The sequence below is a fragment of the Zosterops lateralis genome, assembly GCF_965231275.1.
Source record: "Zosterops lateralis genome assembly, chromosome: 2".
Lineage (NCBI taxonomy): Eukaryota > Metazoa > Chordata > Aves > Passeriformes > Zosteropidae > Zosterops > Zosterops lateralis.
The window spans coordinates 105,809,831-105,827,914 of NC_139763.1; the positions used below are offsets into that span (position 1 = coordinate 105,809,831).

Sequence of the window (18,084 nt, forward strand, 5' to 3'; positions counted from 1 at the left end):
CGCTGCCCCCGCTGGCTGGCGAGTGCCGGAGCGCCCCCGGCCGGGGCCGCGCTGGCTCCCGGCGGACCCGGCACCGCCGGGCTGCGCTCAGCGGGGCCGCGCCGGAGGAGGGGGAGAGCGAACGGGAGAGAGAGCGGGAGAGCGCTCGGCGGGCGGCAGGGGAGCGGCGGCACCAAAAAACTGCAACCGGCAGCGCGGCACGCAAATCAGGAGGGAGCAGCGAGCATCACAGCAGAGCCGCCCGGTTTCTGATTGCTCCGCGGCGGAGCGGGAGAGACACAGACTGACTGAGAGGGGCGAGCGGCGGAGCCGGGCACGGCGGCCGAGGGTCGGGGATGCCGCCCCGCAAGTTTCCTTGACGCGTTCGGGAGCGTGAGGAGGAGCCGCCGGCCGCTCTCGCCCTCGTCGTGCTGCACCTGGGGAAGCCGAAGCGCTGCCTCCGGCCGGGGATGCGGGGCACGGTGCGGCACGGCCGGGGGAGGAGGCTGCTGAGGCTGCTGAGCCTGCCCGGGGCGCTCCTGCGGGGCTGAAGGTGCCACCGGCCCGAGCGGGCGGAGGGAGCGGGGCGAGACCCCCCCCCGGCCGCCGCCGCCGCCGCCTGGAACTTGCCGGAGCTCTTTCTCTTCTCTCTCGCTCTCCCCGGTGCCAGCGCCGCCGCCCCTCACGGCAGGGCGGCAGTGGGGTCCCGGCGCTTCGCCCCCCGCGCCGCCGCCCTGCCCCGGGACCCCGCGGTGGATGCGCCCGCCCGGCCCCGGGCCCGTCCCCGCCGGCCCGAGCGAGCGCGGGCAGCCCCGGCCGGCACAGGGCGCGGGGCGCTCGCCGGCCACCAGCCATGGGGGGTCGTGAGGTGAGGGCAGCACTGCTCTGGAGAGTCGGCCTCTTCCTCCCCCTGCTGACAGCGAGACCCGCCGCCGGGCACGTCGCCAGCAACCACGGTGAGTGAGGGCGGCCCGGGTGCGCTGCGCTGCGGGGCGGGATCCCCGCAACTTTCCCGCGGGTGAGGGGAGAGAGAGAGGGGACCGCACCTGCCGCCGCCAGCTCGGCCTCTCGCGGCCACAGGGATGCGATATCACAGGAATGCGGAGCCACGGGCTGCAGGATCACAGGGATGTGGGACCACGGAGATGCGGGGCCACGGGGATGCGGGATCACAGGGATGCCGGATCACAGGGATGCAGGATTACAGGGATATGGGGATGCAGGATCACAGGGATGCGGGGCCGGGCGCCTCCCGGCGGTCACCCCTTCCTGCTGCCCCGAAAGTTGGGTGTTGGCGGCCGGAGGAGCCCCGCTGCCGTCCCCCGGCCCCGGGGATAACTCCGCTGTCCCCCCGGGCATCCTCAGCCGCGGGGCTGTGCGAGTGAGAGCGGGGAAGCCAAAGTTGCCTCCCGGCGAGGTGGAGCGGGAGCATCGTTTTGTTTGGAATGCGGGTTTAAGGTTTGCTTCGGTGCTGCCGAACGCAGGTCCCGTAGGATGGGTTTGAGAGAGCTCATCGCGCCTTAGGGGGAATCGCTGCTGGGGAGCGAACTGCTCAAAGGTGCCTGACTGCCCTTAGCCCCCAATTTCTGCAGACTCTGGGCTGATTGTCTGAAAAAACTCCATTTAAAATCTTTGTAACAGGTGCATGCTCATCAGGTCGCACCGAAGACGGTATTTTGATTCTTCGGGTTGTGAGGTGTGCCTCTTAGAAAACGACCTCTGGATTAAAAGGGAATCATTCTGGTTATAGGAATACAAATGCGTAGCACACCCAGAGAATACGATATTTTGTTGGGAAGAGCTAAAAAAAAAAAAGAGCCCAGACCTGATTATGAAACATCATGTAACATGTTATCAAACATCTGGGTAGAGCAGAGAATTCCTAAACTGCTTGTTTTATGTGCATCTGTCTATTTAAGTTGCAGAGGATGCATCTGTTCCCACAGTATGGGAGGCTTCTGTACCTTTAACATTATTTTTGTACAATTTGGCTTTTTTGAGGTTTTGGTGTGATGTGATTGAACATATAAGGACTGAAGGGTGGCTCTAAATGTTGCTGCTGACAGAAATTGCTTTACCTGCTATGCTGAAAGGAGAGTTGAAATTAGCAATGGTGGAAAGTAACGATTAAAGAAAACAGACTGGGTTTGGTCGTGGAGTACTATCAAGTATGTAGTTCATCTATTTTCAGAGTTTTGTTCTGCAGTCTGTTTCCAGTATCTTTGTATCAACCTCAGTAACAGTAAAATCAGAGAATAAGATCTCCAGAAAACAGGGAAGAACTATAATATGGCCACAAAGCCCCTGTGCCATCAGGACGAGTTATGGCAAGGACATTCCAAGTTAGTGTGATTCCTTTACCTCTTCCAATGCTAAATGCTAATAATCCAATCTGCAATTGTAGAGCCTACAGTCATACCACAGCTGATTTTTGCCATTTCTTACATCTTGGAAGACATGAGACCATCACAGAGGCACAACCCAGTTTTCCTTTGATGTCACAGGCATTAGTGCATGCTGATGTCTGCTACCTTACCACAAGGCCAAACACCACACATTAATGTGATTAAAAAAAAAAAAAAAACATTCTTGGTGTTGTAGAACAGCTAAAAGAGCATAATAGCATCAAAAGCAGAGAGTTTTCATCAATTAATGCAACTAAGTTTAGATTTCTAAACTAGTATTTGATATTCTGGGATTAAATTAGCAGTGTTTAAATTGTGTTTTAAAAGTGTTTTAATAGTGTTTTTAAAGGATGGGGAAGATAGTTGCCAAAAGTCTGTCAGGGATGAAGTGGTTCCTTGATGTTGATGTAACTTTTCCTAAGGAGTCCAGGTGTTGTGGTGTTGGCTGCTGAGCTGGGTCAATTTCCTGACTTCTGAGGGACTTCTTTTTTCTGCATGTTGCTTGCAAACTTCAGTGAAACGAGTAGCCTCTTACCTTTGGTACTGCCATATCACCATGGCAATCAAATAATAACTCAACAAAACCCAACTGAACTGAAAAGGGACTGAATTAATACAGATGCTTTCATACACACCCCCCTCCACCTTATTAATAAAATGCTAGCAAAGAGTCTGTTTTTAATGATAACTTCCTCTAAATCTAGGAATTGAAGGAAAGAAAATTACTACAATAAAAAAGTTGCCCATTGTGTAAACACTTAAATGTGGAAGGTTAAAATGCCGGTTACTAATAGTTGGAATCCCAGCTTTTTGGGATTCCAACTTTGCAAAAAATTGGAAAGAATTTTTTTAAAATCTTGTGAGGAAATGTAACTTCTTTAAATTTTCCTGAAGTGATTTTCAGCATGCACATCTTGAAAACATCTTCGCAGTAATTGCTGTTGGGTTTTCATTAGTAACTGTTACAATGATATATCAACTTTGCTCTCTGGTATATTTAATCTTCTATTTTGTGTTTAGAAACATACCAGCATTAATAGTAAATTGCAAAGGAATGTCTTGTGTTGTCTCTTGATTGTTTGGGTGAAAAGAATGGAAAGGGAATAGGTTTATTCATCTGACTTGGTAAACAGACAGTCCTTCCACGTGATTCTTAATGGTTTGTTTCCTCTTATTAAAGAGGGATTTTCTGAAAAATATTATAGTCTGGTCTTATAAATTGTTTTTATAACCATGTTGGGATTAATCCTTTTTGGTCTTGTCAAACAGAAAGAAATACATATTTTTTTTTAATATAGCTCTAAGGCTCTTAGGTTGTCATTCTTCACCCAGTAAATCAATGTGTGGTGTCTTAGAGAATCTGTAGCAAGGCAGGCACAAACAATACTATTGGCAGGGAAGTGAACTTACTCATTCATCTTCATAGAGTGGTCAGTTCAAAAACACATTATGACCATGACAAGGGCTAATTTTTACTGCTCACAAAACTCCTGTAGGGTTTGGAATTGCATAGGAGGAGTAACCAGTGCAGTGTGCGGCAGAACTGCTTGGAACAGAGGGCTCAATTAATGGTGGAGGTTGAGTTCTTGCATGTTCATACAAATTTTCAGTGCTTGTCCCTGACATCCAGTATGAACAGGCTGCTGTGCAAGGTTTCAGCCTGCTGTGATGTGGCTTTGTTCTTTGCTTGCCAGAACACCAAGAATTGGCCAAGTGCTGTCAGACCTAAAATTACAGGTAATGGCATCTTACCTATGCAGCTCCTTGTGCAAGACTTGTGGGAGCTTTCAAGATAAAGGTCACACCAGGTAATGGCTCAACAGTTTCCTGTGCTAAGCGTGCACACGTGAATGTTTCTATGTATATAAAAACCAGAAACCATATTTGTTTTTACATACATGTACACCAGAAAGAGTTTCTGTACCCTGGCTCCTTTCAGGTTGTATCTGCCATTATGTATCACCAGACAATTAATTTCTAAAGCCAACTATAGAACTTGCAGAGTTCATAATGAGTTGTGTCTATCAGTGAAGTGTGAAAAAGCTGTTGCTTTTTCAGTTTCCAGGTATCGTTACTTCTTATCACATTATGCAAGGTTGGTCTTTTTATTCATACCTCTAAAAGGCACCTGCATTTACAAAAAAAAAAAAAAAGGTGAAGTAAGAAATAATATCAAATGTCAGTTCTGAAATTCATATAGCCTTTATTTTCACAGTGATTACACTTGATGTAAATTGGATGGCTCAAAGTAGGTAATAAAGCTTTTTGATTCTGGTAGTAAAATATCAGGTAGATTACTAATGACCTTGAGGTATTCATCAGTTCAAAGAAGTTGGCTCATTTTCATTCACATATTTATTTTTCCAGAAGTGTAATCCACCACACATAAGCACTCTTTCTGAATACAGAATTCCGATTTTTTTTTCTGTAGCAATAAGGAGACCAAGGACTAAGTGTGGAGAGACTGAACTTTTCTCTGAATGAAGCTGATGTTTTACTGCTAGAGGCTATTTCTTGGAGGCCTTACTGTACTGTAGAAAGGCTGTGCTGCTGCCTGTGCTGTTCTAGTCCTGCTGAATTTTGCTGTTCAGTTGTCCAGCTCTTACTTTAATAAGCATTTACATCATTACAGAAACATGAGAAGGTTAAATAAACAAAGCCATTGCAGTAAATGTGTGTCATTCCCTTTCTGGCATGAAGATAAAATCATGGGCAAAATCATATTTTAGTTTCAAGTTCTTAAGAAACTTTTACCAATATTTTTACCCATGTGTAAAATCCCACATCCATATGGACTTGTGTGCTAATGAAGACTTGGGAACCTCTGCAGTTGTAGATATGCATGAAATGACTTGTTATTCAAGAGCCTCGATTTGTATGCCATGAAATGAACAGATTTGCAATGAATGGTTCAGGAAACATACCTGGTGTTGTATTTGGCAGTACTGAGGGCTGTCTGGATATTTTGTTAATTTTTTTTTTTCTTTTTTTTTTTTTTTTTTTTTTTTTTTTACAAATGAGAATGATTCGTATGGAAACACTAAATATTAAGAAATGCATAGCTTAAGCAGATGCAGTTTAAAACCAAATCAGTATAGTAGTTTTCATGCAATTTCCAGGAGTGAAAACACCACAGAGGAACTGAAGTGTTTCCTGGAGTTTACCAATTTAACTCTCGGGTCAGATATCATTCCCTCTGGGAGGTCAAAAATGTTTACCAAGGGAAAAAAGAGAAGGAAAAAAGCATGTAGGAAACGGATTTTTTTCTTATTAAAATCTTCTTGGTCTTTCCAGAGACCTTAACTCTGCTTGAGGGTTTGTTTAGGGTGTGTGATGTTAGAATTTTTGCTTGAGAATTTTAGAAAAGTCGAAAAGTTCAGCAAGTTGTTTGTCAGTGAGATACACAGTAAGTCAACATCCATTTTGTTGGCTTTTTTTTTAATGAATAGTCTAATGCTTAAAAATCTCATTTAACTGATTAGGGATATTGAGAAAATTTTGCATGTGTACAATATGAGAAGCATTTTATTGTTCTTAGATCCCAATGTAGCATAGCTGGGTCAGGATATATTCCTGTTCCAGCTGTGTGTATTAGAGGGAATGTTTCATTAGGATCCTTGGATTTCCCCAAAGTGACATTGACACAAAGATGAGGCTGGCCTTGTGTTTGATATGCCCCTTAACGTGCTGAACTCTGACAGAGAAAATGATAAAATGGATAGAAATAGTCAACTGTGGATAAATTATTTATCCATAATATATCCTGACCTCCAGAAGCCATGTTACAATGCAGGAGAGGTCAACAAAAAAGTGTGCTGTGAACAATACACCTTCAAAAGCTGGTTTTTAACTTGTAAATTGTATTTCAGTCTTTGTGATAAGGTGTTAGAACTGAGAATTGCAGCTGAAAAGATGTCCCTCACATGATAAAAACATGATTTTTTTTGCAGGATTTCTTTCTGGATCGTACAAAGATGATTAAAATTAAGCAGTGAAATTAGTGTGTTTGTTTCTCATAATCCCCTCAGTCATCCTAACACTTATTCCAGCTATTGCTATTTTAGTTCCAAGGATGCTTTCATTATCAGTATTGGAACACCTTTTGTGTAGATCAGCTATTGATCATTCCCACATCTAAGAACCAGTCTGTTCAAAATAATCATTAAGGAGAAGTCACTTCAGTTAGTCCAGCAGCCATTTGTGACGTCAGTACTAATTTTAATGTGGCACAGAGCAAAGCTTAGAGACCAATCTTGGCTTTCAGTAAACTCCATGTTCTGTATTGGAAGCTGGCTAATCCATTGTATTAAAAAATCCAGAAAGCCAAACCAAAACAAAACCCAAAACGAGATCCCCTAAAGATTTCCCTAGTAAGTAGTTCTACTGATTATTCTCACGCATACAACATAATACTTCTTGAAGTCAGCATTTCTCTCACTTATTGATTGATACCTGTGTTTGGACTGAATTCTGTCATCCTGTTTAAAAAAAAAAAAGTGCCGAATATCGTGATAATTAATAATTAGGGATTTGTTAATTTTAATAAATGAAGGTGTTTTAATGAAGCTGTGGTTAATTTTATAGATAATAAAAACCCTCTGCCCAAACAATGCATGGGTATTTCTCATGCTCTGGTTTACAATACTGTACAAACAGTTTTCTGCTCTTTAAACAATTGTTTTACAGTAGGTCATAATACTCCTCCACCTTCAATCCAGCAGCTACTATTACTTTCTTTTATGGATCTGTTCGCATTCTAAATATATAAAACATCAATAATTATTCTATGTTTTTAAAGAAAGTTAGGGGTATTTTGATCTTTAAATTAAGATTAGGTTAAAAAAATGCTGTAATAGTATTGACACTTCTTTTGACTGTCAAGTAGGGTCAGGTCTTTAAGATTCAAAGCCACTTATTTCATGAGGAGATCAGATTGGAAATAAAATTCCCTTTCTTAGAACAGTCTGAGGATTAGTTTGTGTTTAGGTAGATTTCTAAGAAGGTGACAGATTTTCATTTTTTTTTCCTCCCGAGAGATGGTTTTGTTTGCTGTAAGTTGTCTGGGTCCCAGACACTCTTTGAAGGCGTCTGGTGTTTGCTGCCAGATTCTCCAAGAGGAGCAGTGTCCCATTAATGAGGGGAAGTGGGACAGCACAAGCCATACTTAGGTGAGAAGCAGTGACAAAAACACAGCAATCCAGAGGGAACATTTTAATACATGTTTGTTGACTGCATTGATAGCACAGCTTTCCTTCGTGCCAACTTGTTTTTGACATTGCACAGGGTCTATATTGAAACAGTGCTGTGTCACTTCAGTGCAGAAGGGAAGGTGGGCAGCAGGCACCGTGTGTAACAAGCCCCTGTGGAGGTGCACACACACAATGAGAACACAGTTAAAAGGTGAATTTGCTGGGAGCTCCACTGCCTCAATCCACTTAATGACTTCTGCACCTAGAACAAAAGGGGAAAAGTCACATACAGCCAACAGTATCATTGATGCATGTAATGAGTGATTTGTTTTGGCTGGGGACCCTTGGTTAGAGTGCACTTGCTGCTGTAATTTGTATTCTCTGACTGCTGGTTGCTTCTTGCTTAAAATAAAGGAATAAAAGAACAAATTAGAACAAAAAGCATTCCATAAGATACACACTAGTATTTTAATCTGGGTAGAAGTGGTTATTATTCTCAGTGGCCCCAGGCTGATTTTCTCAGTGGGTTTCACTTGCTGGTTTAAAATAAAATTTTATAGGAAAAAAAAAATTGCTAAAATTTAGAGTTGTTCAAATATATTTTGGACATCATAAAAAAATAATCAAAGGCGACCTAGCCATTTTCTGCTGTAGTGCTTCCAGTATTTGTGGCTGGAAATTGATTGCATGGAAAGCATTTGCATGAAGGATTCATATTTCAAAATGTGGTTTGAATTCAGCACTTTCTGCGAAACACAGTGAAACCGTATAAAATTGCACAGTCCTTTACTCTCTGTTGTGTGTGACTGTGGAAGATCTTTGAAAAGGAAACAAGGGAAATGTAAAACCTTTGTCTCTGGTAGATTGCTTTTGTTTGTATTGCAGAAGTTGCTAAACACTTCCAGGCCACAATGATACAGTAGAAATACCCACTTAGAGGGTTGTTTTAGATTTAATAATTTAGTTTAGTGGACTTTATTTTTGAGAGGACCATTTAATTTAGGTAAATATAAATACTGTTAGCATTGAGGAATGGAGAAACATGATGAGAGCTGTGGCACACAAGAGATTCTCAGCCAAACTCTGTCTCAGCTTCTGTCAGATGGGATGGGAACCCAAACTCTGTTGCTGTTGAGACAAATGTAGGAATGCTTACCCTGTGGCTCTGTTGTGTGGTAGAAAAGTCATCAAGTTACAGATTTCCAGACAAAGAATTTCAGAGGGAGTTAAGCAAATTCTCTTCTTTAAGAAATACTGATGCACATCTCAAGGTAAGGGTAAGAATTTGCCTTTGTAAGATGGTTGTTCTCGAAGGAAAAGGAGTGATTGGATACACTACACAGAGGAAAAATGGTCCACTGGAGATAGGTGTCATATAAAAGCTGCATCTGAAGAAATCTGGGATTACAAAAGGGTACCAGGAAATCAGATGGTATTCCATGTCATTTTAGTGGTTCCTCTTGATGCAGATGATATAATGATATTATATACTCCGGTTTTTCTACTGACTATCTAAAGGGCATCCTGTCTAGTGTAGAAAAATGAATGCTGGTGATTGGAAGGAATCCAGCATTTTTTGTCACTGTTGTTTAATCCAAGGCTCTGTGCAAACTTTGGGCTGCATGCAGAGTTCTTTTTTCAGTGTTGGATCTCTTCAAAACTACTATTTTCACAATATTCTTTTGAGTAAGCCTTCGTGTCTGTATAGCACTGATCTGAGGAGAAGAGCTAAAGGCCAAAGTTTTTAGTTTAGGTGACCAGTGTGTGACAGCCAATGAAAATTCCAAGGAATTAGTTTTTGATGTGTTCAGATGTAGGTGGCAGAGGTAGATACAACACCTTGGCTTTCAGTGTAGTCTTTGGTGAAACTCATTGTTTTTTTTTCTTCCTGTCCATAACTAAATTGTCCTTGGCTAGGAACACTGTCTTCCTATTTTAAACATCCATGATATATCAAAACTCAGTTTCTCAAAATGCTGACTGCAGATGAAGTAGGTTTGTACCCCACAAATTAAAGACCTGAAACCTTTTTGCCATTTTGTGAACATGATTTCTTAGAAGCCTTCCTGAGGGCAAGGTCTGAACCTCCCAGCAGGAATCTTGGCCAGCTGGCCCAGGGAGCTGATTCACTTCCATTATCATGGGAACCAGCTCTCTTTGGTGGAAACTCTGAGCCACAGGGACTACTTCAGCTCTGGCTTTTCCTGACTTCTGGATATGGGAGTTGCTAATCCCATTAGTGTAAAAATGTAAGTAATATGAACTTTCCTCCTGCAAATTCTGTATTTTGAAAACTTCATTTTTTTTTTCTCTCCCTCTTCACATATTATTCACACAGGGTGCTTTATTTAGACTGACAGTGCAATTCTCTACTAAATCACCTGAATTACTTAAAGCAAGAGAGCTGCCATCTTTCAGGGTGTCAGCATTAGATGATAACGAAAACCTGCACCTTAATGGTAGTTTACATTAAGCAACAAAGAAATTTTTGAAACTCGCATGCTCCATGTTTAAACTCCATATTTAGAAAGCAAAAAACTCTGTTGGAAGTTCAAAGAATTAATTAACAAGAGTCAAAACCATAGAGGAGGCCAATGGAGGTCACACTTGTAGGGAGTTTCCTTCTCTGTTCCTTTCTCATGGCATCCCTTCAGCATCACTAAGTACATTAAAAGTTCCAGTAATGCTCATCCTATTCACTTTAACACTAATAGTTTTCCTTACAAATTTTATAACGAGCAGTTTGGATTTTAAGTAATGCCCTGAGGCCTTAGCATTAGTAAGTTTCCATTACTTCAATGGAAATTAGGAGATTATTTTCAATAGCTCTAGTCTGACAGATGCATTTTATACTTGAGAGATGTGCCTGAAGAAATAAAAGCTGATGGAAGTTTGTGTCGTAGATGAATATTTTGAAAACAAAAAAGAAGATCAATAATAGATTAGGCTTGATTAGATGTTGACATTTAGAACTGCACATAGATTATGTTAAATGCAGTGACAACAGACAGTGTTCTTCTTGATTTACATTTGTCCCTCACTTTGTGGTTCAGGTGGATCATGGGACACACATTGTAAAGGTTAATGGATAAATTACCATACAGCTCATCTGATTGTTCAGGCTTCAGCCTAGAGGGCTGGATGGTTTATAATCTAGTTTGTGTTATGTGGAACAGATATTGTTTAGTTCTTTTTCTATGGAATTCTGAAAACTGCTTATGTGTTTAGATGAGTCCACAGTACCCCTACAGCTTCTGAGTTTTGGTAAAATCACTGAATCATGGTGTGGTTGCGTTGACAGAGATCCTGGTCTGGCTTTGTTTTCTCTCATGAGCTGTCAGTATTGTTTCCATGTTATTTGAGTAAATGTGAAATGTGGCCTTTTGATTAGAATGTCATTCTTAAAACCATGTGAGGATGTCTGGCCTAAGTATCTTCTTCACTTGTACAGATTACATTAGTGTTCCCTACAGCTTTCCTTCCACCCCTCAGTGTGGTTAGTAACTACATGTGCCAGTCTTAGTGAAATCAAATTATTTCATTTTTGTAAGGGATTCACCCTGTTAAATTGGTTCCCATAATCCTCCTGAAATTCCAGAAGTAGGAATAAATGAATGAATGAAAAAGTCCCTCAATAGCCAAATACTTTCCCTGCACAAAGATAATTTACTGTATGTCCATTTGCAAACAAGGATGGCTAAAGTGAATCATCTGGAACTGCACTCAGCTGTGTAAATAACATCAAGGGTACACTGTAATTCAAAGGGCAGTGTTTGGTTTATGTAAAATAATACTCTTCAGTTAAGCATTGCTTAGTTAAGGGTTGTCTTTTCTATAGTGTCTGTAGAAAAGTTAATGAGTTGATGTTCAGTCTGTGAAAAGAGGAATTGAAGAACTGCTCAGTCTTTTGCACTAATATATTTTACCTCTAACTGTAATTTTTGTGTTCTTGAGTCTCTCTCTGACCCAAGTGATTCTTTTTGTGATATCTCATGGTTTTATCTCCAGATGGGATGTGGTTGCACCAAATTCAGTGAATGCATCATCCAAATTACCTGATTATTTGAGCTGCCACGTAGTAGCTCAGGTTGACTTCACAGTTATTCAAAATGGATGAGAAAAATAATTACTTTGAATATTTGAGTTTTGTGGCCTTTATTGCATGGGATATATGTTAAAAGTTTTTTGATCCAGTTTAAACTAAGAGAAGTCTATGGAAAGAAGTTAAGTCTTGCTATGAAATGATTTATGAATAAAGGAAAATTCTTTTTGGTGAGCTTCATGGAGGTAGTGTTCTTTGAGCAGAACATTCATGCAGTTGTGAGGCACATCAGTATGATTTTCATTACACTAAAGTAATGAATTTTTATGACTAAAGCTAAAATAGCAGTGAGCCATCCTTTATTCAGATAATGAGATGGAATAGTACATTTCTGATAAGTAGAGGAGGGGAAGAAAATAGGAAGAAAGAAGAAAAGATAAAAAATAATCTCATTTTCCTGACTACGTGAATACTGTAATTGACAAAATTTTGAGCCTAATCTGGTGGTTAAAAAAAAAAAAAAGTTTATATAACAATATGTCATCTATAGCTGTAAGCATAGAGATTTGTAGACTCCAAACAGTTTCTAGTGCTTTTAAAATGTACATAATTTTAAAAATATAAAAATTAAATTAATTCCAGTGTAGGGTAGGAAAGAAATGTTATCAACTTGAGTCCATTGATTCTGTTTTTATTGCTGAAAACTGCTACAGTTCATAAAATGCAGTTTTACAGGCTATTAGTCCATAATGTGGATTATGCCCTTTGGACACTTATGTTGAAGATAAATGCAGTAGTTTGGAGAAATCTCTATTGAAATTCTGTGAAGAGGGTTCAGTTATTATTTAAGTTCTTTTTACTGTGAGCCAAAAGCAAATGGGTTGGAGGGAGAGGAGACCCTTGGTTTCCAAGACAGGAAATGAAATTAGCAGTGGAGGGGTCAGTTTGTCATTCAGGAAGTGGCTTCATTTCCATGAACATGAGGAAAAATATGTTGCTGTAACATTACTGGCATTGAGAATGTTTTTTAATTGTTCTTGAGAGAAAGAATTGTATTTGCATTATAGTCCTACCTGCCGAGATTATTTACACTCATTGAGGGGCTCTGTAACCCAGGACTGGGAAAGAGCTTTGTTCCTGCAGCCTCCAGTGATGCTGTATAAAATTATTAATTTTAATCTTCAGTCTAGTTAGGCTGTGTATCCTCATTGCTCCTGTTAAAGGGCTGTTCTGAAATTCAGTGCTGTGAAATTCAAATACATTTATGGGCTGCATTTATTAGTGAGTGGTGCTTATTCACTTAAGAGCACCTTTCCATTCTGATTTTTTATCCGTCTCCCTATTGTAGGAGATGTCACATTTCTTTTGGATTTTGGTGTGTGGTTTTCATCTTTCACTCAAGAGATTTCTGATCTCTGTGACAGTTACAGTTGCTTTTGCTTGTTCTTCATCCTGTTTAAATCACTCTTTCTTAGGAAAAATAAAGGTGGCCAGAGTCACATACGGCTCTGCTGGTGGGATTTTACTGGTATTTTGTGCAATAGTTATATTTTTATCATTCTGAATATTGGACAGTTTCTGTCATTTTTGTTTCCTTCATTCCCATGTTGTTGGATTGGTCCTTGGTTGGCTTGTCAGCAGTTAATATGCAGGTTTCTTACCTTCTCTGGCTGCTGCTAGACTCCCATTTCATAAAAGAAATTCTGCTTGGCTCCCTTTGGATTGTCTGATGTTTTATATTTAATGTCCTTCCTTCTTTATATCCCAGGAAAGAATTGTTTTTTCTCTTCCCATAGCCTCCCCTGCATGGTGTTTCAGTCTTTAGTTGAGTTAACAATGGCTCAAAACTTTTCCATGAAAAAATTCCATTAGACAAAGCCTATCCTGGGCAAGGACATTACTGAAATAATAAATAAGATCAGTTTCATGACTGATTTTGGAGGAATTGCACCACAAATTGCACAGTTAAATCTGTCTGTCTCAAAATCATGCCTTTAATGAATTTGCTCACATCCTTACCTCTGTATTTAAAGTAGCTAAAATCTGTTTTACAACTTGTTTTAGTTTCCTAACACAGATTTATTTCTGACATTTATACAATGAAATGTATGTGATAAGCTAAAATGTTCAATACCAATAGGGGGTTGTCCCACAATCAGTAATTTAATTATATCTTAAAGCATAAATAATTTTTATAGATTCAAACCACTTTTCTGGCTTGTATAATTCTGAATTAATGCTGAAAGAAGCACTGCTTTCTTGAAGTCAAATTGAATGAAATTATCCTCAAATTCAGCTGTAATTTTACCTTAATGCATTATAATTCAGATGTCAGCTTTTTCTTCCATAATTTGATTCTGCTTGGCTATTAGGATCGCTCAGTGCTTACTCTGTTTTATTGCTCTTAGATGAAATAAATTAAGCTATGTAGCAATATAAAAGATAATATTCATTGTTATAAATTTGGCATTTACACGAATGAAACATCTTAAATTCCCCGTTCATCTGTTTTAAATTAAGTATGAGATCTAAATCACTTGATCTGATTGAGACTAAGCACTGGAAATGAAGGGGCTATGGGCAATCAAAAAAACACTCTGAGATCCTGATCAAGGTATTCATTATTGGTGGTGGGAAACAGCACTAAACAATAATTGATTGCATTATGGAGAGTGTAGAGAAACTTGCCGTGAGATAATATTCTGTTCATAGGCTGAGGATGATTTTGAACAGGTGGGGAAGTGAGAGCAGTAAGTATTTCCAATTGCTCAGGTATAGTGGTCGCTGCCTCTCATAGTAAAGGAGGCTTTGGATCAGTCTGGATTTATGAACTTTGTGTGATAAATTTGTATTCAATTTTAAATGCTATCCCCCCTTATAGTTTCTCTTTTAAATAGGGATGTAATAATATACTTAATTTTAACCATAATGTATTTCATTTTAACTCTGATTTCATCCATCTGACTCCTTACAATGCTCAATACTTTCTGTAGTCAAAAAAACCCCAAACCCACACATGAAGTAAAAAATGCTTAGCCCGAAACTATTCATAGTTCCAAGAGTCTCAATTAAATGTATTCTAACTCTCTTAAGGATGTTGTTTACTCCAGAATAACTCTATCATTAATGAAAATGAAACCTTGCTTCTTGCAGACAGCCTTCTGCCATGCAATCTGAAATGAGAAGTGAAGACAACTTCAGTTGTCTTACTTCTACTGTGTCTGGTAAATTGCTGCATTTTAAAAGACAGTGATTTAGATTTTTACACAGATCAGTTGCTTACAGCGATTTAGAATTTCACACCAATCAGTTACTGATGATACATTTTGGATTCTAGCTACATTTGTGGTGACAAGTTGTTTTAATGGAAGCAATTCTGTGCAAAACCAGTTAGCTGCATCCATTTTCCAACTCCTGCTTCATGCCTGATGTGCAAAGAATAATAATGTTTATTTTTAACACTGTGTTCATTGTCTTCCTGTACAGCCTCTAAATATGTTGCCACTGTTGAGTACCTCACCTGCCTGTGTAGCATTCTTCAGTCTCTGTTTTCCTTCAGCTCTGCCTTCTGTCGTGAATTTTTTTGGCTTTTCAGCATAACATCTTTCTTCCTCTCTGGTTTGAATTGAAAGAGGATAGATTTAGATGGGAAGTAAAGAAGAGATTCTTTACTGTGAGGATGGTGAAAGGCTGGCACAGATTGCCCAGGAGAGTTGTTCCTGCCCTATCTTGGAAGTGTCCAGGTTGGATGGGGTTTGTAGCAATCTGGGATAGTGGAAGATGTCCCTGTCAATGCAGCTGGACTAGATAATCTGTAGAGGACCTCTCCAACCTGAACTGTTCTATAATTCTATAATTCTGTGGTATGCTGGATAGTTTTCCCAGATAAACTGAGCATTTTCATTCTGTTGTAGTCTTTGGATAGGAGAAAATAGTATTTTTTAAAAAAATATTGCCTATTTTTCCCTTAATAGAGTAACTCATCTCCGCAGTTGTGGGGCTGTTTGTGCCCTTCTCATTTTTTATGTCCTCAGACATTTCAGGCAGAATGGCAAAAGAGGAAAAAAAAAAGTTTTAAAGAAAAATGTCATAAAGCTTGTTTTTAATTCAGTCATTTCCTTTGTGGTAATCATTCAGATATAAAGGTTCCTGTCTTCTCCACTGGCAGTTTGCGGGTATTGTTATATAGTCTATATTTGGCATTGCCTGCAGAGTCCCTGGGCAGTGCTCCAGCCATCCTCAGTGACACAGCTCTTGCATCACTGGGTTGTGTAACAGGCACTTAAGTCTCAAGTAGCCCTTTGAAGTGCTGCTTTGAGCCAACTCCCAGAGAGCTGCTGCCTTCCCAGCACTTGACTACTGATGCAGTGCTGTACCTGTCTAAATCACCTCTTGCACTACAGGAAATCTGAAAAAAAAAAAATCTTGAAAAAACAGAAAAGCAGTCTTTTTACTTTCACTTCTTGATGTAAAATCAGAAAAATTACTTTATCCAAAAAGACTGTAACTATGTATGGAATATGAGCCCAGTTACTCAACAGTTTACTACATGAATGATGGCATTCTCAGATTTACTTAATGCTCTTCAGTTATCTTTGAAATTTAAATCTCCATGAATGTGCATTAAAAGTACATCATTCAAAGCTCAAAGTCTCTGCATAGTAGAGGTGGGTACTCCATGCTGTCTAATATTTTAAAGTCATTTGATATTTGGTTAGATAGTCAAACTTATTTCCTGTCAAGTAAGTGACAAGATGCTGTATATTTATTTGTTTATAATGTTAAAAGTATTGCAAACCTGATTAGTTGATAAAAACAGTTGAGCCTTCATGTTGATGTTCCACTGTACAGAGTGTAAAGAGACCAAAATTTTTCAAAGCCACTGATTATTAGTATGTACTTCAGCTTGACAGCCTGACCTAGCACCTGTAAAATGTTCATGCTGTGAAAACTTGGTGCTTGACACCATAAATTATAAATGAAGAGCTAGTGGAAGAAGTGACAGTCTGATGAAGTGAAACAGAGAATTACAAAGCTCAAAAACATAAAACTGACTGGCTCTGTGGATATTTAATCAAAGGGGGTAAGAAACATTTTAACATCATGAATATGAACCTGGGAGTATATCTCTGGGAATATTTGGCGCAAGTGTAACTGCTCTGCTTTCTAGGAAGTTACTTTTATTTTGGTATATTTTTGAGGTTCTGCATTAAAATAAAAGATAACTTGTAATACAACCAAATGTTAACCTCATTTTCTGGGTTTTCTTTATCCTAACAGGATTTTTTTCATATGACTTCTGCTAAACTCCTTCTCTGTACATCATGGTCACTTTCAGATTACAGTAGTAAGGCCAAGTGTATTAAATATTCCACTTCTCAGGCAGATAACTTATCAAACAAACAAGATATCACTTCAAGAAGCAAAGGAGAAAAAGTGATCAATTTGCTTGAGAGCATTTTACATAGTTGAAAGTCATGGCTGCTTCTGCTTTGATATGCCCACAGCTTGTGGGTCTACTGATGACTTTCCTTATCTACTGACAGCTAAAGTCATTATTAACCACATTACCTCTAACCATCAGAAAAAACTCCAAATGTAGCCTTAATAGCCCTCCTCTATCCTTTGTATGTCACTTGCTTTCTTAGGTGTCATTGTTGGTACATTGCAAGTACAAGGCAGCCGCTCACTCAATCCCTCAAGTGGAATGGGGAGGAGAATAATAAAAAAAAAAGAGTAAAAACCTTGTTGGCTGAGATAAGAACAGTTTAATAATTGAAACAAAGTAAAATGTAATAGAATAACAGTAATAGTAATAATGGTGATGTAGAAGAACAACAGTTTGGAAGTAACAAGAAAGACAAAACCTAAGAAAAGCAAGGGATGCACAGCACAGTTGCTCATCTCTCATTGTTCAATGCCCAGCCCGTTCCTGAGCCCTGATCAGCCCCTCAGAGCCAACACCCTTCAGGTAACACACTGAGCATGATGTTCTGGGGTGTGGAATATCCCTTTGGCCAGTTTGGATCACTTGTCCTGACTGTGCTCTCTCCCAGCTTTTTGTGCACTGGCAGAGCATGAGACACTGAAAAGTCCTGGACTTGGGGTGAGCATTACCCAGCAACAACCTCAAACATTGCTGTGTTACCTTCCCATACTGAACCCAAAACACAGCACTGCACCAGCTGCTAAGAAGAAAATGACCTCTATCCCAGCCCAAACCAGGACACTGGGTCTATAGGGAGATCAGGGAGCATGTCTTTCTATTTTGGTAGGAAATACTAACTTCATCCTGTTTGTGTGGCATTGCCATAGGTCTGGAGTGGATAATAATAAGCATCCTGTCATTTCTTGAGGCCCATTTGTATGTCTTGTGGATGAATTCTGAGTGGCAGTTCAGAGAACAGCTGTGCAACAGATGGGGATTGAAAGCAGCTGTGCTTTCCCACCCTCTGCACCACGTCACACA

At 40.0% G+C, this 18,084-nt stretch overlaps 1 protein-coding gene across 1 annotated transcript in view; it reads left to right on the forward strand.

Moving 5' to 3' along the window:
- Nucleotides 1-832: 832 nt before the first annotated feature.
- The window catches only part of EPHA6 (EPH receptor A6), a gene marked incomplete at both ends in the record, with an annotated part of 364,185 nt that continues 346,933 nt past the window's right edge, over nt 833-18,084 (forward strand). The window contains one exon of the mRNA XM_083855628.1: nt 833-935. Coding sequence (XP_083711754.1) covers nt 833-935 — 103 coding nt within the window. The remainder of the gene's footprint in view (nt 936-18,084) is intronic.